The sequence below is a fragment of the Plutella xylostella genome, chromosome 4, assembly GCF_932276165.1.
Source record: "Plutella xylostella chromosome 4, ilPluXylo3.1, whole genome shotgun sequence".
Classification (NCBI taxonomy): Eukaryota; Metazoa; Arthropoda; class Insecta; order Lepidoptera; family Plutellidae; genus Plutella; species Plutella xylostella.
Genome location: NC_063984.1, coordinates 6,334,711 through 6,360,266, shown reverse-complemented (window position 1 = coordinate 6,360,266; position 25,556 = coordinate 6,334,711). Strand labels below are relative to the sequence as shown.

Here is a 25,556-nt window from a genome sequence, read left to right as displayed (position 1 = left end):
GTAACTCAGAATAATACTAATTATATGTTATTGCATCAATAATGAAAAAATCAAGAAAATATTCAAAGTTTCCATCCTCACTTTTCACGCACACAAATCACAAACTCATGCCTTGTTCTAGGAGCAGGGTCTACCCTGGTGCATTTCCACGACCACTTTTCATTAGCGTCCCACCGGTTTCGATGCTCAGCGGAATAGCACCATTAACCATTATTATTCTGAGATATCATCACTTCTTATTCTGAGTTACCCAACATAAAATCACGCCATCTATTGAAATCATTTTTTAAATTAGGATTTGTCTATGGTGTGGTCCCCAAATTTAAGGGTAAAAGCCAAATAATTATATTTTAACCTTTTTTTATACCTATTATATTAAAAGACCTATTCAACGATACCCTACCTACACCATCAAAATAACCGGACAAAATATCAGCCCCAATTTACTTGCATGGGAGAGGGAGTACCCCAATTTTTTTTGGGTACTCCTCATATCTATGCGAAATATCAGCTTGATATCTTTACCCGTTTCTGAGAAAAGGGGCAGTGACAGACAGTCAGTCAGACAGACGGACAACAAAGAGATCTTATAACGGTTGCTTTTTTTCCTTTTGAGGTACGAAACTCTAAAAATATGAAAAAATATTATTCTGCCGCCAAAAAATATACTTACAAACATACATACATACAATCAAAAAACATTACTCTCCTCCTTCGGCAGTCGGGTTAAAACAAGTGAGACTGATTCTGAACTTTTGTTCTACGAGTTATAAAAATTAAACAAAAAAAACCTTTATCATAGAAACTTTGTTGACACGTGACTTTTTACCATGGAAAACTAATTTTTTTTTTCGCTTTTTTGCAAAACTCGTAGAACTAAAGTTTTTCAGAATGACCCCTTGAGTCATCCCCTTTCGGCTTAGTATACCCTTAGTATAACTTATTATCAACACTTTAATACCTGTAGTTACCTTTCTACAAGTAAATACCACATTTGTTTAGAAATCTAATCGGGTTCCGAGTATGGAGAAAAGTGGCACCCCTATTAATTTCTACTCTTTCCTGGTGCTTACCAGTGTAATTAAAAATTAAACTTACCCTCAAATCACTACTTGAAAATAATTGTCAATAAAGTTGGCGAGCAAACTTACATGTGTGCGTGTCACTGCGTGTGCTGTGTGAAGAGCATTGAAAACCCAAAATTGGCGCGGCACGTCACCCTGTACGGGCCCTTAAACACGTTTTTTTTTTAAGTCTGGTATGGTATTCATCTGTTGGCAGCCCATTTATCCGTTGTCCAGGCTTACGAAATAGATTAATCGGAAATCACTCATCTTTATTCGTCGAAAAGTCTGGCTAATGGAATATGAACCTGACCGAGCGCGGCAAATTTTAATTTTCCGCTGGTGTTCACTGTGTTATGTTATTTATATATTGCTTACGAAGCAAATAAATTTTACCATATCTATCACACAACCTACGCCGCCAACGACGTCAGTGCGCGTGGGTTAATACTGTTTTATTTTTAGTTTATCTTATAAACCAGACTGTATGGGCACTCACCTGGGTATGAGGTAGATGGTGAGGTTCTGGAAGACGCAGAAGACGCCGACGCAGAGGTCGGCGACCGCCAGGTTGGCCAGGAAGAAGTTGGTGATGGAGCGGAGCCGCCGGGACAGCGTCACCACCAGGATCACCAGCAGGTTGCCTACAAATGCAGTTATAGTGAAATCAGTACAAAGTGAATTTATACTTCTATTTATATATATTCAATAAAAGTAAATTACGCGCCCGTGACGCGATTCACGCACCAATGTTATTTGTAAAAACCCTGTTTACCATGAAAAATGAGGGTAATTTTTGGTATTTTTTACGAACTAAGTCGGTGTGCCTATTGCGTCTTGGCTTAGTTGTGCTATTCTTACAATAAGTATTACAATATGTATTCAAATAATTCCGAAGTAAATCAACATGCCATAAAATAAGCTATGTTGGTATATTAGAGTAAAAGAGATTAACAAAGATTAAGTGAGCTATAAATCACGAATAAGCATATCTCAAGACAATCTAAGTTTCACAAAAACTCTACTAAATCATGTAGACTCGTCTTACTGAATTGAGAAGCGTAATGATCGTTAGTGTTTAAATGCCCCATTCTGATTGGATAACGGCCACATGTTCGCTAAATACTGTATTTTTCTATTTGGCTTGGCACAAGCCGAACGAGCTTTCCAAAGAGCTTTCCGAGCCAAGTTTTCAAACCCCCAAATGAAAGCACGTAGAGAGCATTAAACTTCTGTTAGTTACACATATGTACATAGTAATTACACATCGTATTTTCACAGACTTTCTGCAGATGTCAGTGCCTTGTTCGAGAGAAATAAGAGCATAAATATTCGAGTCTAGATAAAAGCCTTAAGCAATCGCAAGATTTTTTCATTTGTATTAAATCTTTCAAAGTAAAATCTCTACAAATATCTATGAATACAATCAACAGATCTTTTAAATTAAACGATCAAAGAAGATCTAAGCAATAATTGGACAGATTTGAATAGCATTCAGTCTTCACTTAGAATCTTCAGATATAAACTGGAAGTAAAATTGTCTTATTCGTTTCCCTAATGAAGTTTGGAGTGCAAATCAGTCGTGTAAATTGGTTGGAAATCAATCCCGAGAAGCCAATGGAAATTTGATAACGATTACAAAAGTTTTGAGACGATTCAATCAGTATCAGTCTGACCTTTTTATTAGGTACCTATAGCATCTAAATAAAACCTTGAAAACAGTTTTATTTGACCAACTATACACATTTAACGTATAGTCTTATTTTTACCCCTTACCTATACCCCGCCTGAAATATGAATGGTTAAGTCTAAAGTGTTTATTCATATTCATCACATACTAGGACATCGCTTAGAATAAAATTAACATCGTGTTAGAAATACTGACCGTAAATTGCTATCATTATCTACACTTCGCCTATCTATTCATGTAAGATATCCTAAGCAATAAGTTCATAATTTATAAGATCTAAATGCACGCTGCACGCGATGAAGGTTGAAAGGTTGATACATAATACATGTGTAAATGAGTGCGATAGAAACGAGGTGTCTATTACGAAGGTTATTGTAGTGCGGCCAAAGGCATAATGAAGAAGCTGACGAGTTGCTACCTGTGAGCGGGACAAAAGAAAGACTCCACGTGATCACAAGCTAACTATCTATCAGTTTCACACTTCAGAACGACAAGTTATGAAGAACTTGAGTATGCAATGTTAATCTGTGATTGGCTGAAATCCATTTACTTGACTCAAGTGAGAAACTGGGCATGTGCCACTTTAGTTATGTAAATTGTGAGCTCATTCAGCGGAGATACTCTTGTTGTAGACAGGAGTACTTTGTTATTAGAAATAGTTATATTGGATGATACGGTATATTCTACTCCTTAACGTCCAAAAATATATCTACTTACTTCTTATTAAGACTAGCGAGTCTCAAAAATATCGTTATGTACTCTTATAAAGAACACTTACACTTAATTAGAACTGAAACTTAAAAAAAATAGTTCTCATGGCCCAACTACCGCATGATAATTTATGGCTACGTCTACCATAGTAGGTATTTACCTACCATAAAATGACATAGGTATTTTTTATTAAGTCTGAAATGTGATTTAAATATTCTTTCAGAACTAGGTGTTAGCCTATTTACTTCAGACGAGAAGTTAAGTTGTGTTTAATATTCTCATCCATACCCTTTGAGCTTTTAACTTTAAAGTGTAAACTGAAAACTACGCGCAAGTTGTGCAATGTCGGTCAGTGGAATTTTCAAACAGGATGGGGAACGAGGGTCATTTTTTTCTTGACATTTATAAATAACTGCTGATATTGGTAAGAAAGACCGAGAATTAATGATGTGATTAAATCATGCTACCTTTTTATGCTGCGTTACGAACAAAGAAAAAAACGGCCCATAACGCGGTACTACATAGGTACTTGCTCTACGTGAATGAGGTAATCAGAAATACCATAAAAAGTTACCTAAATATTAGGTAAACGGCAGATTAAATTAATAGTTTACAGTAAACAGATTATAAAGCGTTATGCTATGCTAAAGTCAACGAAGACCATACTCGCTACTAAATCCTCCACATACTTGTCTTATGTATACTCCTACAAATAATATCACCATCATGAACTCACCAAAGAAACAGCAGCAGAAGACCAGAGTATACAGCGTGATGAACACGGCCCTCACATCCGTCCGGTCGAAGATGTAGTCGTCGTCCCCGAACAACATCTGCTCCCTGGTCCGGTTCAGGTCGCCGGTCCGGTTGGCCCAGGGGGCGCTGTCGGTGAGGTTGCCCCCCGCGCCCCCCGCGCCCCCCGCCTGCGCCCCCGTGGTCACCAGCCACCGCACCCGGAGCATCGCTGCGGTCTCGGCTATCGACGTGATAAATGAGCTTGGTTGGCGGCCAGTGGCATCTTTCTGGTGGGGCCTGGAACAAAGTTTATGTATTTAGCCATCAGCTCAATGACAATAAAATTACAGGGTGTCAGAATATATCTACAAGTACTTTATCGATAAAACAAAATATTTATTTTTTATACTTTAAATACTACGGTGGCTTTATCGTTATAAGCGAATTCTAAATCTCTTCTAGTCAACCTTTGGGTTATTACACGTTATAACTAGTTATAATTAATCTTAAAACCTACGTATACAAAGAAGAACATAATATTAAAAGTTCCAATACCAATGAGAAGTATTTTTTTATAAATTCATGTTTTAGTCATAAAATTGACTTCTGAAGTTTCGCCTCGTGAATTGCGATAAGTAAGTTTTATTGTAAGTAATTGACTCTTTGTCAAAATTCATTCTTCGAACTTTTTGTGCTTATAAATTGGCTGCAAATATTTTATTTTATGAAATATTTGCAGCCAATTTATAAGCACAAAAAGCTATCTTTAGCATATTAAAGTTTATTAAACTTAAGTATGAGTTCGTTTCGACTTAAAATATAACTTAACCAAAAATAAAATGGTCTGATAGATATTAAACTACTTATGCGTATAGTATAACACTGAAAATCTCATTTGAGGAAACGATACAAAAGTGACAGACGTGCATCGAAACCGGTATATGCATCGTTTTAATTTGACGGTAACATAATAATGAATTTATCGCTGCCTTAGAAATAGACTATCCTTCTACCGCATTGTTTTATTTTCACCACAATAAATACATTACGTATAAGTACATATATAATCATATTATATGCATATATAACTTAGTTATACATGTTACTATACAGTAACTAACTACTCCTGTCTCGATCGTTTTTTGGTAAGTCATCCGAAATGTGGATGTGACGTTAAAGTAGAATCTAAAATTTGTCATTATAAGTGTGAAACGTTTCGCCCTACCGCCGGCCTACTTAACTCCTACCTAATGGATTTACTAGAAGATATTTGAAAGCACCTAACTAAAATACCATGAAGACTTAGTGAAATAAAAGTGAAACAAATACTGATTTAGATTGGCCATGAAACATCCAGTGAACCCCTACGTTGTGTAGTAACCCAATAAACGAAAGATAGTGAATTAAATAAAACTATGACCTAGAACTGATTACATACATCCTACCTGTCTATATTTTTTGACCTATATACTACAACTTTAACGTATTACTTTTATTTGTATGATAACTACATATTAACAGGTACCTAAGTACATAAAGATAATAGTATAGATAATAATGTTTTTTGGTGTTGGTTAATAAGGGAAGCCCCTCCATACGCTTTGTAGGCCTTGATCACTACACCCGATTGAATCAATATATAAGACTCTAAAATACATAAATAATAGCAAATATTCAATCGGAGCCCTCGTGGAACACAACCATTGACTTGGACATTCCTCCGACCAACTTATTAATCACTTCCCTTGCTCCTAACCTTATATATTTACATGTTTTATATTTATTTCATGTAAATAAATCAACATGAATACATGTTGCCAAAGCTAAAGGGGACAATTTTATTTATAATCATAAATTAACTGAAACTAGAATAGTTCAATAATTTACAGTATAGTAACTTTATTAAATCATGAATTTCATAATAGATAAGTATTTGAAAATATAATAATATGACTCTAATTTTATAGCCAAGTGGGAAGTGATTTAGGTATTATTTTAAAAGATTAAATATATAATATGAAATAGTGAATATTCTTTGATCTTATTGGAATATAAGATAATTGTTATGAAATAGTGAATATTATATAATCTTATTCAAATATATTATAAATAGTTGTAATAAATATATCCTAGCTAACTTTATTCCTACTATATCCGTGCTATCTTTATTTACATTAGAATTTATTGATTTAACAAGGAAACAAACACTTCTATGGGTAAGAATTTACATAACTTTCTGAAAATATGCAAATTGGACAGGAATCTGATCTACCTTCAAGACATTTGTATTTATTGAGCAATATAGGACCAGAAATGATTTAGTTTAAGTATCTAGGACCCTTATTTGTGATATCTTGACACTTATTAGAGTAAATTTCTCCGTCAATCAATTCTTTCCCTGCGCTGTTACTTGTTTTTAAACTCAAAGTCAAATAATCTTCTCTGCCATATAGATACTACAATAAATCATCTTTGAAAAGTTTATTTAAGTATGTATCTACTTTATTCTTTGAATAATTACTATAATAGCATAGATTCTATAGAAGTATTTATTTACCTAATGAAAAATCAATAATTTGAACAAAGAACCATAGAACAAATTTGAAGGTAGGTGTATATTTTTTATTTGATAAGAATTTATTATTTTTGAAGTGAGATCTATTGTCAGGTTTTAGTTATTTGATAATCATCATCATCATCATCACCAGCCCGCTTCTGCCTATTTGTATCTATCCAGAAGTCCCTATTCTAAACTAAAATAAGTTGAACCAAAGCTAAAATAAGGGAATGTGTAATGTGTAGGTTTTTCTCTAGCTAGCTAAATACTGAATGAGCGAGGTAGAAGACCTTTAGTGTACCTATCTAATCCCTATACCAGTGTGATGGAAATTGCAGCCGTGGGTTAGCGTCCATCGAGAAATAAAGTGTATAACTTATCGATCATATACGAGAGATAAAAAGTAACTAAATAGAAAGGCCACTTAGCTTCGCACTCGGTGTTCCGCCTCGGCTCCACGCGCCTGGTCCTCACGCTTCCACGGCAATCTGACCGCCTGCTCACCACAGCTGCTCACACAAAAAGTGAAAAGTGCCCACGCGCTGCTCGCTTACGTGGATATTATCCTCTACCCTCAACTCGCCGATATCAATATTAAGGCTCACCTACACTCAGAATAATTATCTTGATTATTCTGTGATCCGAAATCGGTACAACGAAGCTTGGCACGAAGTTAGCCGACACCCTGAATGATTTAATAGACAACTTTTCCAAAAATCCCACGGGAAAACCCTTCCAAAGCGCAACAAATCCCTCGGAACATCCAGTCGTAGTTTAAATTCATTATTTGCGAAATAGTTAATGTTTCGGCATCGATGGAACATTACATTCAACCCCTTATATTTTTGTAGTATCGCAAGTATATTATATAATTGAGATATGGAAAAAATATACACAATAATATACACCACCCTTTATTTTCGCAAATATCAAATTCATTGAATTTAAACGATGAAAAATTTGTAAAAGGAAATTCCGATCATCACCTCAATATGTCTGTGTGTATGAGTGTAAAATGACTCAGATGATTAGCCAACAAGATCCCCAGAAATTATCAAAAATCATCGACCATCCCTATTATTATTTATTATTTACATAACTATTGATCGAATACTTAGTAGATTATTCATGCTCCAATAAACCGGGAACAAGGGGATACCCTGTCGATCAGAAGGATCCAATGCTAAATGAGAAACCACAGAACCTTAAATTTATTTTTAAGAATTTTGTAGCATCTTTAACACGCCCTCTTAGAGCACGAACTCTCCCACGCCCTATATTTTCGACGATGCATCATCAATAGAAATTAATAAAGTTCAAGTCTCATTCTAACAATCCCCAGGAACAATGTCCACCAATCTCCGAGCTTGATGTAGAGTGTAGAATTATCAAGTATCATTTTACCAAAACTAGAAAGAGAATTATTATTGTGAACCATTATTGCATTCATGTTTACAACTGATTCACAACTTTTCAGTCCCTCTCCAATTCAGCAAAATGACAAAATTTGTGTTGAAAATATTTTTTTTCTTTAAGTAAGTAATTACATGTTGAGTATAGAATATTATGAAGATACTGTACATACAACAGTATAATTTGACTATGCTGTCCTAACCTAACACCAAAATCTTCATAAATATTCTCTTTTGTATAGTGTCGTGTCATTAAGGTGAAATCGGAATCTTTCCTTCAGTGCAGGAGAACAGCCATGATATTTTACTAAAGCCACTTTCACATTACTATATGTTTGTAACAGGTATTATTTTTTTCAGTACATAGGTTCTTAGATATTCAATTCACCACAACTCTCATCCTCTTTCTCTGATTCACGCCACTCTAATAAACATCAAGGCCTTCTTCCTCCCCACTGATTAAATCAATAAAATATCATGTATCTAATTATTAATTTTCTTTTCTATCATTTACCTACCTAAATTGAAAAGAAAATACATCTAGTTTATCTACACTTCGATCAGAATGTGTTTTTGGTGTAAAGTGTATTTGTTTTCCGTCATGATCAACTTTTGTTATGTAGATATTTTTCTAAGCAAATTGTTTCAAAGTAATTGTTTTTTTTTGTGTAAAGTGTAGTGTGTCGTGTGGAGTCTGTAAAAGGTACTTTGTAAAAACATCTATAGCCTGTATAGACGTCTCATGTGTTAATGCGTGCATAGCTAACTTCAATAATAAATCGACTAAAGCGTTTGTACCACGTTTGTGCCCGAGTAGAACCGCCTTTCTTTGCCAATTTACTACAAAAGCAAGACTAAGAGTGTATGGTGTGTAAATTACTTGAACCAATTTGCACACTACTAACTGACGGTCCGATACCCATATCGCAGGCTCTGCCTAATTTAGGGTCGGATGGTCGTGTGTGAGATATCCCCACATATTATTAAGTTAGTAGTTTAAAAAAAAAATTAACTATTTATTTATAAAAATCTTTTTTTTCTTTTAAGATTTTACTCAATATTATTATTTTTAAATTTTTATTAAAATACTTATTACATAAGTAGCAATAATTCTTGTATCTACATTAGTTGATCATTTGGAAAATATTTGTGAAATAAAGGTAACTTTTGGATAAATTTCTTTTTTAGCTAAATAAGTACCTATATAATAGGTAACTACTCAATCAAGTTTTACAGAAACAATATACCAAAGTTTCCCTTATAAATGTGTGTGTGTGTGTGTGTGTGTCTGAACAAAGTATCAATAAACCCTTCATTTCCCAGTTGTATTCGTCATGATTATAAATCGCACTCAATATTAAATAAGTAAAACTTCATTCTTCATCATCCTTTAATCAATTATGTAAGACCTGGCCAGGTACCTTTAACATTCTTATCATTCAGACTTTAAAATGACGTTTAAAGTAGTTTTCTTCCTTCCACATTCTTTGCCCTTTCAATTTTTCGAAACATTATAATCACGACATAATCCCCGGGAAATGGCTATGTAAATACCCTACCCTTTTGTTTTCTCTATAAAAGAAAATTATATCAGATAAATTTTACCAAAATTGAAAGTTCCTACTCTTATGTAACAGACAAATCCACCCCAATATTCCATCGATACCAAAACATCAAAATACCGCCATCTAGTTTTTTTTCTACAACCTAATACATTATTTATTTAATCAAAAATGTCTAACTACTACTTCTACTTCAACTATTTTCCTACCCTCAGTAACTACCTAAGTCGAAAATAATGTTACTAGGTAACTAAAAATATTTCTGAGATATTACAACTCTCCTTCACAACCCCTATTTGAGTGGATGAATATCAAACTGCCATATATCCACCTACCCGAAAAATTGACTTTTTGATTTGGTCGTGTTCTCCGTTAAAATGTCAGTTTGCCTATGCCCTTCAAGTTCCAATAAGTGCAAGGCATCCATGAGAAAAAAGCCGTTAAAAAAGTAAGTTTTTTTCAAATCCTTTTAAGTCTAACCGTTTCGCATTACAAATTTTCACAAGTCCATTCCGGCCAATCACGGAGCGTAATTTTTTCAACATGGCGTCAGTCTTGGTGAGAATTTCGAGGCTGTGGTGTGTGCTCCCAGTGTTTTATAACGAATATGAACGAAAATGTTGAGGAAATTGTGATTGTGGACCCTGATAAAGCTCGGAAAAGGAACAGATTGAAGAGTATAGCAAAAAAACGACAGAAAACTATGGCGAAGTAAGTTTAAAACCCCTTTTTTTCCAACCCACGTGTCAATCACAAAGCATTTTCGTAGTAAACACAGGGCCGTATCGGGTAGAATATAATACGGTAGGTAGGTACTTTTCTACCGATAAATTTTGGTTGATTAACTTCATTGTATTTAATAGAAGTGCATAAATCATGTAGGTACTACAAATAGTAAATAAATATTATGAAAATTTTATTAAGGTATTAAATAATATTTTTTTGTTAATTTTGAAATAATAAATTAATTTTATAATTCTCATAAAAACATCACCTTCTAACCGTCATGCTCGCTTGCGCCCCTTCGCGAATTATTAGTAAATAAACAAAATACAAGACAAGTTTTGACAAGTTCCTACCTGAGTGGTCTGAAGTGGCGGAGGATCGCGATCGTTGGACCTTATAATTATAAGGAGGCCTTTGCCCAGCAGTGGGACACAAATCAGGCTATTAAAAAAAAATACTACCTCTACTGCTATTTACGCGTCTGTTGAACCTGAAATACAGTGATCATTGTGTATTCCCTGAGTTTGTGTGTTTTATACCTACCAATCTACCATAGGACCCTCTCACACCTTTCACAGTTACTTATATTATTTCTCTTAACTTATATTTTTTTAACATTTTTTATTTTTTATTTATTAAGTTTTTTTTATTGTTTAAGGTATTCCGCCCCAGGATTACCAAAAAAACCAACTTGCCGTCACAATAAAAAATCGCTTAAATGTCTGGGATTGAAGGGTAACGAAATATTTATATTTCATAAAAACTTTTATAAATGTAAAGATAAAATTGCCCAAGACAATTATATCTTACAACACATACACACTGTGGCTGTCAAACGGCGACGTCCAAGAACAAGCGAGAAGAGCCGAGAATTAACAATAAATTATTTTATTCCGGACAAAAATAACACTGATGTGCCTGTTTGTAGCAAAACTTTTGCAGAAGTTTTAAGGATAAAACCCTCTCGAATCCAAGGTGTTGCAAAAAGGGCCTTTCACTCAGGTTCAGTAGCCAAAGAAAATAGAGGAGGTGATAGAAAGAGATTTGCTTTTGCTTCTCGGAAAGAAGCAGTACAGAAGTTCATCCAGAACTTTGTACCTCTGGAATCTCATTATTCACGAGGTTGTACCAGACATCGTGTATATTTATCACCAGATTTGAACATATCGAAAATGTTCAAGATGTACAATGATGAAGCTTTGCCGGATTTTGAAGTAAAAGAAGGATTTTTCCGCAAAGTATTTAACACCTCGTTCAATATAGGATTTGGGTCCCCCCGCACTGATGTATGTTCTACATGTCTCGAACTGGTTGAACGTCTAAAATACACCACTGACGACGAGCAGAAACAAAATATTCGAATTCAATATCGAATCCACAGACTAAGAGCAAAATCATTCTTCACTTTCTTAAAAGATGACGACCCACAAATTGCGATCCTATCTTTTGATTGCCAGAAAAACTTGCCCCTACCCAAGATCCCGGATCAGTCAGCCTATTATTCACGGCAACTATACATTTATAACTTCACAGTGGTGGTTGGCACTTCAAACGATCCACTTACCCCCAAAAACGTACACGCATATGTATGGACTGAGGATCAATCCAGTAAGGGCTCAAACGAAATATGCTCGGCTGTTTTCCACTGCCTAAACAGCTTGAATCTGGATGGCAAGACAGTTATCCGAATGGTGGCCGATGGATGCGGCGGCCAAAATAAAAATTCCATGATCGTAGCAATGGCGATGAAATGGTTACAACAAGCGCCTCCATTGATAACCGAAGTGCAATTAATTTTCCCCGTGACAGGCCACTCATTTATCCCGCCAGACCGCGTCTTTGCGTTGACTGAGAAAAAGATACGGGAGAAAGAATGTATCGCTCAACCAGAGGAATATTGTGAAATTATATCGAAACATGCGACGGTTCACTATCTTGTCAAAGAAGTACCTGTACTTGATTGGAGATCGGCCACCAAAGAAAACCTTAAGGGTACTCAGACTTGGCACTTTCAGATGAGCAAGTGCAAGCGGATCATTCTAAAACGTCGTCCCGGCAAAATTACCGTACGAGGAGAGTTATCATATAGATCCGACACCGGTACTGATAAATGTGTGATGAAAAAAAACAAACGGATTTCATTGGTACAACCAGAAATAGTGACAGCTAGAGTTCAAGTAAAGCGAGAGAAACTGAAAGACGTGGATAGCTTACTTAACAAACATTATGGTGAAAAGTGGAGAGATTTGGAGTATTTGGAATTTTACAAAAAAGTTCTATCAGATCAAGAAAATGTGGTAAACAGTGGCGAAGTTCAAGACACTGAAAATGAAATTTTAATTAATAACACAGAAGAATACTGTATGGGTGAGGTTTTAGATTTTGTATAGGCCAGTTGATTTTGTACCAGTTGATTTTGTACTTAAAGTTTTGTTGTTTTTGTTGAACATTAAAAATATAATTTTATTTTGGTAGAACTTTAAAAAATATTTTGTATAATTATTTTCGTAGGGCCAGTTGATTTTGTAAGTAAAGTTTTGTTGTTTTTGTTGAACTATAAAATATATAATTATGTTGAACTTTAAAAAATACATCTTTGTATAATTTTTGTATGGCCAGTTGATTTTGTTCGTAAAGTTTTGTTGTTTTTGTTGAACATCTAAATATAATTTTTTTTGCACTTTTAAAAATACATCTTTGTATAATTTTCGTATGGCCAGTTGATTTTGTACGTGAAGATTTGTTTCAAATAAAAAGTAGAAAAAATATGTATAATTTTATAATTTGTATAATTTTCGTATGGCCAGTTGATTTTGTACGTAAAGTTTTGTTTTAAATAAAAAGTAGAAAAAATATGTATAATTTTATAATTTGTATAATTTTCGTAGAGTCAGTTGATTTAGTAAAATAAAAAGTAGAAAAAATATAATGATTCTTTATTTTTGTCCTAATTCAATTTAAAAACAAGCTAAAAAGCCTACTATATTAGTCTTACTGAGTCCGGCCCATGATATTAGTGTTTTTCAAACAACTATAAGTCCTTATGACTCATATCAAAACAGCATAAGTCTTGTATGGGCATATCGAACTGCTATAAGTCCAAACTGTTTATTAACTTTTACGCCTTTCTATGAGTGTTATAATGGATTTGTTTATTAAAATACATTCTTAAGGTCACAAGTCAACTGATTAAATCACGGGGCAAGTTCTATGACCATTAAATAATAGAGAAAACAAAAACCTCCATTTCCCAAATTTTGCGTGGACGTGACATATGGCAGTTTGATATTCATCCACTCATTTGAAAAACACGGTCTCCATTATCCTTATTCTAGGCTGTTTGTGTAAATGTGCCTTACCTGTCTAACTGTCAAATTTATTAAAACTAAACTGTCAATGTCAACCTGACATAACCTTAACCTGTTTGGCTGTTTTTTTTTTCCGCACTAATCAAAACAAAAGCATGCGTCGTTGTGTTCAACAACATCGATCGCACGAAGAAATCTAATGTTTACCCGATTAAACTTACGAAACTCTAAAATAATGAGTGAATCTTACAGGTAAGTGTCATTATTCTTTCAAATACCCTGTATGCATGCTACTAAACTAAGTCCTCATGCCCAAATTATCGTGATTCAAAATAAACAACTTCTGAATTGTTAGTTATTTATACATACAATAGCTCTGTTTTACGGATCTTGTGTTTATAATAGACCTATTGTTATAAAAATCTAACTCAATTAAATATCTCCCATACAGTTTTTAATTGATACTGACAAGACTAACCAACATATTTTAACTTATTGTCAACCCCTCACCTTTTAAATAAGTACCTATCCTAATCATTTGGTCTCCAACTCCTATATTTACATATTTTTATTTGAATTATACCTATATCATTATTTGTTTTATTTCAGGACCAAACATAACAATGCAAACCCAACTACACTCTTTGTTGAACTAAAACCCATGATAAACCACTGATCAAACCATCCACTGTGACAAAAAATTCACAATCCCTCACTAATTATATACCAAAGTTACTATTCTACAATAAGTAAGTACCTATTTCTTTTCTACATATGTTGTAATCCAATTTTAATTATACTACCCTGTACTTAGATTTTGTTAGATTGCTATGAAAATCATACCCCTGTAGATCCAATATTGATTACCATTCATAAAGCCATTCCCTAAATGTATTATCCTATTAGTCTACTTAAGTTATATTGAACTAAATAGTCATTTCCTGAATTTTTATAATTATGTAAATCATCACAATACTTAGCTTTTCTAATTAAATTCTATTCTTCTTTTCAGGATATGACATACTTTGTGAATGCTGATGATGATGATGTTCTATATTTGACAACCAAACTCTGAGACTATATACTATGAAGTAAACATCCTGACTCAGGTGAAGAAGTGTATTGCAACCGCGCTCAAAATAGGAACAACTAAACTACCCGCATAATTCTTAACTTACAAAGAATATATTGACACTAAATGAGGTCCTAGCCTACTTTATATGGTCTAACACTTTATCAACAACAGTTTACTTGATCTACATTAATTGTTTTCTAAATTTATTGTTATGTCTGACCGCTACCCTTTCATCACAAAATATTTTTTTATTATTTTTTCTTTCAAATGAGATTAATGTTATATTTTCTTTTCTTTATTAACTGTAACTCATTGTATTTGTTTAGAGAAATGTCTGATAACATATTCTGCTACTAATTGGCTCTCTGGAATTTCATAATTAGACATTTGGGCTTTTCCGGTTACTCTAAGTTAGAATGATAGCATAGGTGGTGTTACAGTTCTATCCCAACTCCTATGATCAATGTTGTATAATATATCTACTCTTTCAGACATTCAAGTATAATAATTTAAGAGCCTAGTTTTTAAGCACCTAGTCGATGACAAGCAAAGATCCGATCCAGAAGCACAATCAACCACATCAACAAACCAAAGAACCCGCACAACAAAACTCATACAATCAATACCAAACTGAACCAACCCAGCCAAAAGGATAATTAATAATTATAGACTAGTTGCTATAAGTACCGATTCCCCCGCAACCAGGCCAGTCCAGCCCAGCACCAATCATACAAGCCCCGCCACGCAAACTCCTCGATCCACCAATACAGCCGACCGCACCCCCAGACCAAAATCCCCACCCCTCATCTACCTGAGCCAGAATGTCTATATCTATTCTAATAATTTCAGGTTGTTCATAAGGACTAAAATGCGCCGTCTTTTCGTTACATCTGTTTTTTTTTTTAAATATAATTTTTGATTTTAATAAATGTTTTACTGCTTTTACCTAAAATAAAACCATATCATTATTTTACCTACAACCCCTATTCACTAATAATTCCCTAATCAGCTACATAATCAGAGAGACCGTTCATAATGATTCAGAGCAACACTAATATGACCTACCTACAGATAAATCAGTCTTTATACAACTATGTTTTATGTTATTATCTTTAAAGGTAAGAACCTACCTATTAAATTTTATAGATAATGTCCTGAATAAAAATCCATTATATTATACAACTTCGGATGATTATATCCTCTAACTCCACGAGAAACATAGTCTTATACACAAACAACCCCTGATGATGATAATGATTATTTCCCCTTACTCCACGAGGAGCATATCTTAAATACATATACAACCCCTGCTGATGATGATTATTATTTCCTCTCCATGAGGAGCATAGCCACATACAACCCCTAATCTTTTGTAATTTTTTAATGAGCTACATAACATTACTACAACCCCTACTTATTAAGTACATTTTAATAAATGGATTATTTCCATTTCCTCATCCTAACTTTATCAACTACCTACCTATCTTCACAAATGCTTCCTTATTACGTTCCATTCCAATACAAAACCTAGTCTCTTGCGCTTCCTATTAAATTTCTTTCGTTTATAAGTTCGATCACTCCACGGCAACAAATTGTGATTATATCAAGGATATAATCACTTTCCTACCCCTAGTATGTAACAAATCATTACGAACAAAACGCAAGAGACTTATTATAACGTAAACATATTGCAGTGATTTTGTGCAGTCATGAGTGTGCATTACACTGCCAAATAGTATACTACTCTGTGACGCAATAAAAGTTACTCTGTTAAAAAAAAAAACCTTTTGTCTGTTTATTTAGGGATGTCGAAAGTGCAAAAAAATATCGATATTTCGACATATCGATATTTTCTTTTATATCGTTACTGAAATCGATATATCGAAAAAAAAATATCGATACATCGACACATCGGTAGCTTTATAGAAATACATTCTTGTGAAATCAAATAATATAGAATTATTAAAAACACTATTTTTTTACTGTCACTTTGTGCCATTGTCGTGTATTTACACTCTCGCTCGGTACACGGTTGCGAGCTAGTATCGCCGCATTGCGTTGTGACGCCAACAAAAGGGTATTGTTAATGAAAAAAATATCGATTTTGATATTTTTTCGATACTTGATTATTTATATCGATGTATCGATATATCGGTTTACAATATATCGTCGGAAAATATCGATATATTTATAAAAATATATCGATATATCGATACATCGATATTATTTCGCCATCCCTATGTTTATTGTTTGTGGTGCAATGCTGCATAAAGTTTTTCCAACTAAAACAAACTTTTGAAACTTTCTTCAAGTTTCTTCTAACCATAACATTAAAAGAAATGCCTTTATGTGAAAACCGCCATATTGAGTAAATATTTACTTACTAATCGCAAAGGCAAACAACAAAACTTAATGTTTTTTCGAGACAAACGTAAGTTACCTCTTTTCATAGTTTAGTTTATACTATGAAAAGAGTGTTCAATATTGTGATTTGTTTGCAAATAAGTACTATCCTAATCAATTTACTTGTAAAATTTCAGATAAAAGAACAGAAAACTAGCTGCCTGACACCTAAAAGGAAGAGATGAAGCAAATTCCCTAATATCCTGGTCTTTCGGTACCAAATTGAAACGTTTCGCCCTACCGCCGGCCTACTTAACTCCTACCTAATGGATTTACTAGAAGATATTTGAAAGCACCTAACTAAAATACCATGAAGACTTAGTGAAATAAAAGTGAAACAAATACTGATTTAGATTGGCCATGAAACATCCAGTGAACCCCTACGTTGTGTAGTAACCCAATAAACGAAAGATAGTGAATTAAATAAAACTATGACCTAGAACTGATTACATACATCCTACCTGTCTATATTTTTTGACCTATATACTACAACTTTAACGTATTACTTTTATTTGTATGATAACTACATATTAACAGGTACCTAAGTACATAAAGATAATAGTATAGATAATAATGTTTTTTGGTGTTGGTTAATAAGGGAAGCCCCTCCATACGCTTTGTAGGCCTTGATCACTACACCCGATTGAATCAATATATAAGACTCTAAAATACATAAATAATAGCAAATATTCAATCGGAGCCCTCGTGGAACACAACCATTGACTTGGACATTCCTCCGACCAACTTATTAATCACTTCCCTTGCTCCTAACCTTATATATTTACATGTTTTATATTTATTTCATGTAAATAAATCAACATGAATACATGTTGCCAAAGCTAAAGGGGACAATTTTATTTATAATCATAAATTAACTGAAACTAGAATAGTTCAATAATTTACAGTATAGTAACTTTATTAAATCATGAATTTCATAATAGATAAGTATTTGAAAATATAATAATATGACTCTAATTTTATAGCCAAGTGGGAAGTGATTTAGGTATTATTTTAAAAGATTAAATATATAATATGAAATAGTGAATATTCTTTGATCTTATTGGAATATAAGATAATTGTTATGAAATAGTGAATATTATATAATCTTATTCAAATATATTATAAATAGTTGTAATAAATATATCCTAGCTAACTTTATTCCTACTATATCCGTGCTATCTTTATTTACATTAGAATTTATTGATTTAACAAGGAAACAAACACTTCTATGGGTAAGAATTTACATAACTTTCTGAAAATATGCAAATTGGACAGGAATCTGATCTACCTTCAAGACATTTGTATTTATTGAGCAATATAGGACCAGAAATGATTTAGTTTAAGTATCTAGGACCCTTATTTGTGATATCTTGACACTTATTAGAGTAAATTTCTCCGTCAATCAATTCTTTCCCTGCGCTGTTACTTGTTTTTAAACTCAAAGTCAAATAATCTTCTCTGCCATATAGATACTACAATAAATCATCTTTGAAAAGTTTATTTAAGTATGTATCTACTTTATTCTTTGAATAATTACTATAATAGCATAGATTCTATAGAAGTATTTATTTACCTAATGAAAAATCAATAATTTGAACAAAGAACCATAGAACAAATTTGAAGGTAGGTGTATATTTTTTATTTGATAAGAATTTATTATTTTTGAAGTGAGATCTATTGTCAGGTTTTAGTTATTTGATAATCATCATCATCATCATCACCAGCCCGCTTCTGCCTATTTGTATCTATCCAGAAGTCCCTATTCTAAACTAAAATAAGTTGAACCAAAGCTAAAATAAGGGAATGTGTAATGTGTAGGTTTTTCTCTAGCTAGCTAAATACTGAATGAGCGAGGTAGAAGACCTTTAGTGTACCTATCTAATCCCTATACCAGTGTGATGGAAATTGCAGCCGTGGGTTAGCGTCCATCGAGAAATAAAGTGTATAACTTATCGATCATATACGAGAGATAAAAAGTAACTAAATAGAAAGGCCACTTAGCTTCGCACTCGGTGTTCCGCCTCGGCTCCACGCGCCTGGTCCTCACGCTTCCACGGCAATCTGACCGCCTGCTCACCACAGCTGCTCACACAAAAAGTGAAAAGTGCCCACGCGCTGCTCGCTTACGTGGATATTATCCTCTACCCTCAACTCGCCGATATCAATATTAAGGCTCACCTACACTCAGAATAATTATCTTGATTATTCTGTGATCCGAAATCGGTACAACGAAGCTTGGCACGAAGTTAGCCGACACCCTGAATGATTTAATAGACAACTTTTCCAAAAATCCCACGGGAAAACCCTTCCAAAGCGCAACAAATCCCTCGGAACATCCAGTCGTAGTTTAAATTCATTATTTGCGAAATAGTTAATGTTTCGGCATCGATGGAACATTACAAGTGTCTCTACATAGGGGCGACTGGGGCGAGTCATCCTTTTCCGGGTCACTGAGCTTTTCAGCTAAAAGCTTGAATGATGAATAAAACTTTTTTTTCCTTGAATCTTACTTATACTTTATGACCTTACCTTCACATTCATCCAAAATAATCCCTTAAACCTCTTAATAAAAAGGCGGAGTGAGCCGGAGTGATTAATTGGTTTCATGTATAGGTTACTCGTAAGTATGTCTAAGACCTTTCCACTATCTTGCATTTCCACTACGTCATGCTCAACGCTAAACAATTTGCAATTCTGTATCAACATCAACCAACCAGCTACCTGTATTCCTTGCCAGTTAACGAATGCCATCGCCATACCACGTTTAATGAACTGTTTTGTTAAGTGGTAGAGACCCAAAAGAAACAGGTGGCTGTTAACCAGATCGGTGCATGCGTTCAATTAAATAAGAAAAGGCACAGTGTGAATATACGTATAGAAAGCTTAAATAAAGCTAACTGGGAAAGTGACCGAAAGATCTATTGATTAATAAACTTAAGTTTCACCAAATAAGTTTATGTCTCCAAAGTTATATTATAATAAGTAAACTCATATATCTATCTGTCATATTAAAATGAGGTTTCAACTACACCTACATATACGTTTTCCTTCATTTCAGGCTGATAGCTTTCGTCTTTGGAGCTTATGGGTAAATAAAAAACTATGCTATTTCTGATTTAAAGAACCTTTAATAATCGATATAAGTACAAGTGTCCCTATTCCGTGTTATTTACGCAATGCGACTGCGCTTCCATTCACCGATAGTTCAAGGAATTGTAAATAAACACGGTACGTGATAGCTTTTACTACTGAATAAAAGCATGGGCTGCCACTATCACAGCCCAAGGAGGGCACTTTACCTTAATGACTACCTTTTTGTATACCTAAGTACCTCTCCTATATTCCAATTCATAAAGTTTACTGAGGTATTTATTTTACAAGACGTATTTTTGTGACTTAATAAAATGGTTCCTCTCTTTGCAATAACATTTACATAACTAAGTACATAATATCGCGTTTCTATAGGCTGTTATAAAGGTATTTTCTTAATTTAGTCAGATTCCAAGAGTTATCGATATCAAGCCCGTATGCTTCATTTTAATTGGAAATTCAAGTACCAACATATTTAGGTACATAGTTAGAGAATTAATAACCCGGGGGATTTCGTTATTGACATACCATATGTCTCAGTCACTGGGTCTATTTTAGTATGGCAGGCGGCACATGAAGGATTTAAATTGCTCTAGATAATAAATAATATTATGACGATAAGTAAAATTCATAATACCCATGCCTGGTTATTAAAATAGTTAAGTATGTCAATGGAGTAAGAGCGACCACGAGGCAAAGCTTTTTTGTGTGCATTTCATGTTGTTTAAGATACATTAACGTACTCTTATCTACGTTTATTTTCACAATAAAATAGGTAGGATTCTGGGCAACTAATTTCTTGCTTCCGGGCGGTATAATGTGTAGGTATTTTTTGCGAGGCAGCTAAAATATATATTCCTGGAGCGAAGTAAAATACAACGTCTGTTAATGACTGATCGTAAAATCCCAGTTTACATACAAACGGCTTCATTCCGTTTTTTTACAAATCCTGTTCTTCGCTAGTTTATGACTATGAAATGGCTAAAAATACATGTGGACTTGTGCACAATTTCAGAGTCATTATAAAAGCTCGTAATTTTCAACTGTTTGAAATGAGTTTTTTTTTCTTTACTTTAGTATAAAAGCTTCTTTGCTTTCGCATTTCCAAAATTTTTGTCGGCTTTGTAATTGAATAAATCCTGTGTGATGAAATGAAATGGATTAAAACAACGTCTAACAATCTCCAACATCTTAACTAAATGTACACAAATACATAAACAAAATATATGTAATTCCGTAAATTTCGCCGACTTGTCGCCAGAAGTTCAAGTCCGCAAGTTCCGCCGCCCCGTAACAAACTAAGAAACAAGAAGTTCAATAGAAAAGTTGACAGCGTCCGTGCTCTCCATCCATCTACCTACAACCTAAAACCTATATGTACCAAATCGATTAACTAGTACCTATCTATGTAAGTATCATATTTGTCTTACAGGTCCTGCCTGTACTGCCTACCTAGTTTCACACAATTTTTTTACTGCTTTTACCCGAAAAATATAAATAAGTTATGGGCACTTGGGTTCCGCTCATCTGGCATAATCTTTATTGACCAAAACTCATCTCGCATAACTCGTATGGTCTAAACTTTTTTGGCCGAACCATCACTTTGCCAAGACTTATGTGGCATAAGGCTCGTTTCGTCTAAAACTCTTTAGGCACAATCTTTAAACACCTAAGTTTCGTTTGCTCAAATTTATGTTCGTCTATACCTATGTATAATCTTGTTTCTCATAATTTTATCTTAATAAATAATATATTAAGTATGTAGTAAATGTATAAATTGTGGTATTTTTCTCCTACATCCCGAAAATCACGATATTGTATGATCAAAAAATCGAAAGTTAACGACCAATATAATTATTACAAACCCCATGAAACCTAAAAATAGGTGCGACGACGAGCAAAGCGAGGAGGAGCGTGTTAGGTGCACATTTTCATCAAAACCAAAGCGGAGCGTTTTCCAAACAGCGGAAACAATACAAGGCACCAGTTTGCGTTATGTAGGGAGACGCTCCGTCAAAGTTAAAGCCAAACGAATATTATTACTTTGTATAAACCTATGCCATAGCATTATTAGGCTATTCAAGATTTGGCCATACCATTATTAGGCTAAACAATGTTATGCGAAATAACTTTTTACTAAACGAGATTTATGCCATACGATTTTCGGCGTAACGAGACTTTGACCAATCGTTACTATGCAATACGAGATTAGGCAAAAAAATCTTATGCCAAAAAATGTAGAACCATTGTACGTTTGTTTTACAAATATTTTGTGCCAAAATCAAATCACCAGCAGTTTACTTTTGATATAAATTTTATTAATAATCTAACAATGTAAAATCTTCACGCAATTAAGTACCAAAATTTTCCCAGAATTCCAAAAATAATAATATTACTTGAACGCGTTGTTCAACCACCACTTTGAATGGCTCGTGTTTACCTGAAGAATAAGTGGAAAAAAACTTCAATCTTAATTCACCAAATCATTTTCTGACAGCGAATTTCATAAAAGTTACTACTAATACTTACCCACTACTTAAGTAAATCTCTCGTAAAGAACATTTATTAGAGAAAACACTTTCGCCCTCGGCGAGTGGTCGATAGAAAAACAAGTTGATCCGCCAGATCCACGAAACTCGGGGCCTTAGCGAAAATGTAATTTCGGTACTCTTAATAAAGGAGATAGGGATGTTTTAATCATTAGATAAAATATGAATATAATAATAATAATGAATTATTATGAAGTTGTGTCGAATTGTAGCTCAAATGTTACTGTGTATCTAGAATTTAATACAAACATTCCACTTTCACGATGTATTTCAATACACTTTGCATAAGTGACTTTAGATATTTATGTTTTAGAATTTATTTTATCTCGTATGAATAAAATGTTGGGTCTTTTACTTGTATTGCACCTACAATATTCGCACCAGAATAAAAAAACAAAATTATAATGAACGACATGACATAAAAGGATGCGTCAAAAACGAAACTTTTATTTCAACCTAGTAATTGACACGCTTCTCTTTATGCCGAGCTTTATCCTTCTGACTTGCTCCACTAATGACTGTTACATAAAAAACATAAGAACATCGTGTGTTTTCTAAAAGTATTTTTTTAAACATTTTAATTAAACTACTATTTAATTTAAGATCCGTTGAAAATTCTTCATTCCTTGAAAATGAGCCCAAGTTCCAATAGGTACCTACTATGAGAAGCGGTTAGGGTTTGTCTGCTGTTAATTATGGGTCATTGCGATACTAGTACGGAAAGTGAGTACCTAGGTATTACATTATTATGAGCAATCGAGTGCTAGTGTTTACACAACATGTAGTGGAGTTGGGCTGCAAACCTAAGGCTATGAGCTACGACTGTAAAGTGCTAAATATTATTGATTTCCGTATAGTCTAGTCTTTTTTTAAACGTGCACCGATTTTTTTACTGCGTTGCTATTAGTCAAAACAATGACCCATCTTACTATGACAATATCGGAAATGTGCGAGAGACATACTATACTCGCTTGTTATAAAAAATAATAGACTGTAATAATATTATAGTTAGTGTCACACGACGATTTTCAACACACCTTGCGAGAAAACATCAAATAACACCCAAAACATACAAAACCCGATCACGATATTTGGATACCAAAACTTTTGTAAGTGTGACTGCGAATAATTTTCAAGTGCAAAACACTTTTTAAAACTTGTTTAAAACGACCCAAAAGAAGATGGGCGAATTTTTCTCAAGCATGTATTAAGTATACCTACCTAAGTAGCCCCTGATTTAAAAAGCTATTTGCGTTGGCGTGGGAGGCTAGTTTATATTTCCCAGTATTACGGGAATATTTTGGCTCCACCTCTAAGCTTCAATTCGTGAGGATAAATATCGTGCAAATAACCTGCATTTTGAGAAGCGCCTTTTAACAGTTTATTTATTAAGCAACTGCTTAAAATACAGGATGGAACTTAATGAGAGAACAACCCAAAGCATTATGTTGAACCAAGTAAATATTTTAGGTGTATTAGCAAAAAAAAATATTAAGCTATTCATGTAGAAAGTATTTTCTTTAAGTATTCTACGTAATTTCGTTATTGTAATCAAGTATATGCTTTGGTAAGTATATTATTTACCAATAAGTTACTCGTGCGTAAAAGGCTTGAAAAGACCTCAAAATTACATATAAACGTGTTCATATAATTACTACATATTTAGATACCATTACAAACACAGGCCGAGTTATTGGATTCAAATGAGGAAGCTATACTACATTTTTATGTGGTAAAAAACAATTCAACCATCAAAACTTTTTGCATGGATATTTTTTTTACCCAGCATAGGTACTTACCTTATTTTCAACACCCTCTAGTTTTAAATTTGTCCCGAGACTTATAGACTGTTTGTAGGCGATTGTGATGAAAAGCTTAATGGTGAAGTTAGACTGTTCTCAACGGGGATAAGTCATTAATACCGTGATTTAATTAATCGAACTAAAATGCGAAGCTAACAAGACTTTAGGTACTCGGTATTATACAATATTGTAATCTATTGAAAATATAAATTAGGAAGAATGTTTAGCGTATAATATTTTGCAAAACTAAAACATATTATTTGCACATGCATTACACTAACCTATGACCTGATCTATTTTTATTCTCAGCATATTTTAGTTTTTACTTTTTTTCCTGCCCCGAGATAAATTTCCAAAATACCTTCAATATTGCTGGAATGGCATGCTCCGCATGCTGGCCTTTCCTCTTACAGAATATTGAAGTAAAGGGATGACATTTTTATAAATGTATAAGTACTTAAACAAGACACCAATCTTCAGTTTTTACCATGCCATCCAGAATTTACAGTAAAGATTTATCCCACCAAAAACATTAAATGTAAAAAAAAAATGCCAAGTCTCTCGATGCAGTATTTCCATCGTAAAAAGTTATGAGATCTCATAGAAGCCAAGTCCTATTCAAATTATTTAGTAGTTATAAATCAACATTTAGTAATTTTTTCAATAGTTTTATTTATATTATAATTGCAGTTACTTGGCAATTAATTAGCTTCAATTGGCATGTAATTTCGAAATTAAGCTCGCTATAATGCCTACTATTATTCACCGAAAACCTAAACTCCTAGCTTTGTTCACATCGAAGATATAGAAAAGATGGTACGGCCGTGCCCGTTTTGCTCGAGACTTGGCTGGGGCACTACCGTGCCCCCAGA

General features: G+C 33.8%; 1 protein-coding gene and 2 long non-coding RNA genes across 3 annotated transcripts in view; 2 read left to right on the top strand and 1 right to left on the bottom strand.

The window, feature by feature from the left end:
- LOC105386175 (trissin receptor) overlaps positions 1-25,556 on the bottom strand; it is an 85,963-nt gene that overhangs the window by 26,557 nt on the left and 33,850 nt on the right. Inside the window, exons 2-3 of the mRNA XM_038120750.2 lie at positions 4,202-4,497; positions 1,564-1,708 (exon numbers count right to left, since the gene is read on the bottom strand). Coding sequence (XP_037976678.2) covers positions 1,564-1,708; positions 4,202-4,427 — 371 coding nt within the window. The 5' untranslated portion in view covers positions 4,428-4,497. The remainder of the gene's footprint in view (positions 1-1,563; positions 1,709-4,201; positions 4,498-25,556) is intronic.
- Positions 13,762-15,262, top strand: LOC125489901. The gene is made up of 3 exons (XR_007267338.1): positions 13,762-14,017; positions 14,375-14,514; positions 14,778-15,262. It is a non-coding gene; the product is annotated as an uncharacterized LOC125489901 (long non-coding RNA).
- Positions 17,086-17,412, top strand: LOC125489903. Its single transcript, XR_007267339.1, has 2 exons — positions 17,086-17,271; positions 17,381-17,412. It is a non-coding gene; the product is annotated as an uncharacterized LOC125489903 (long non-coding RNA).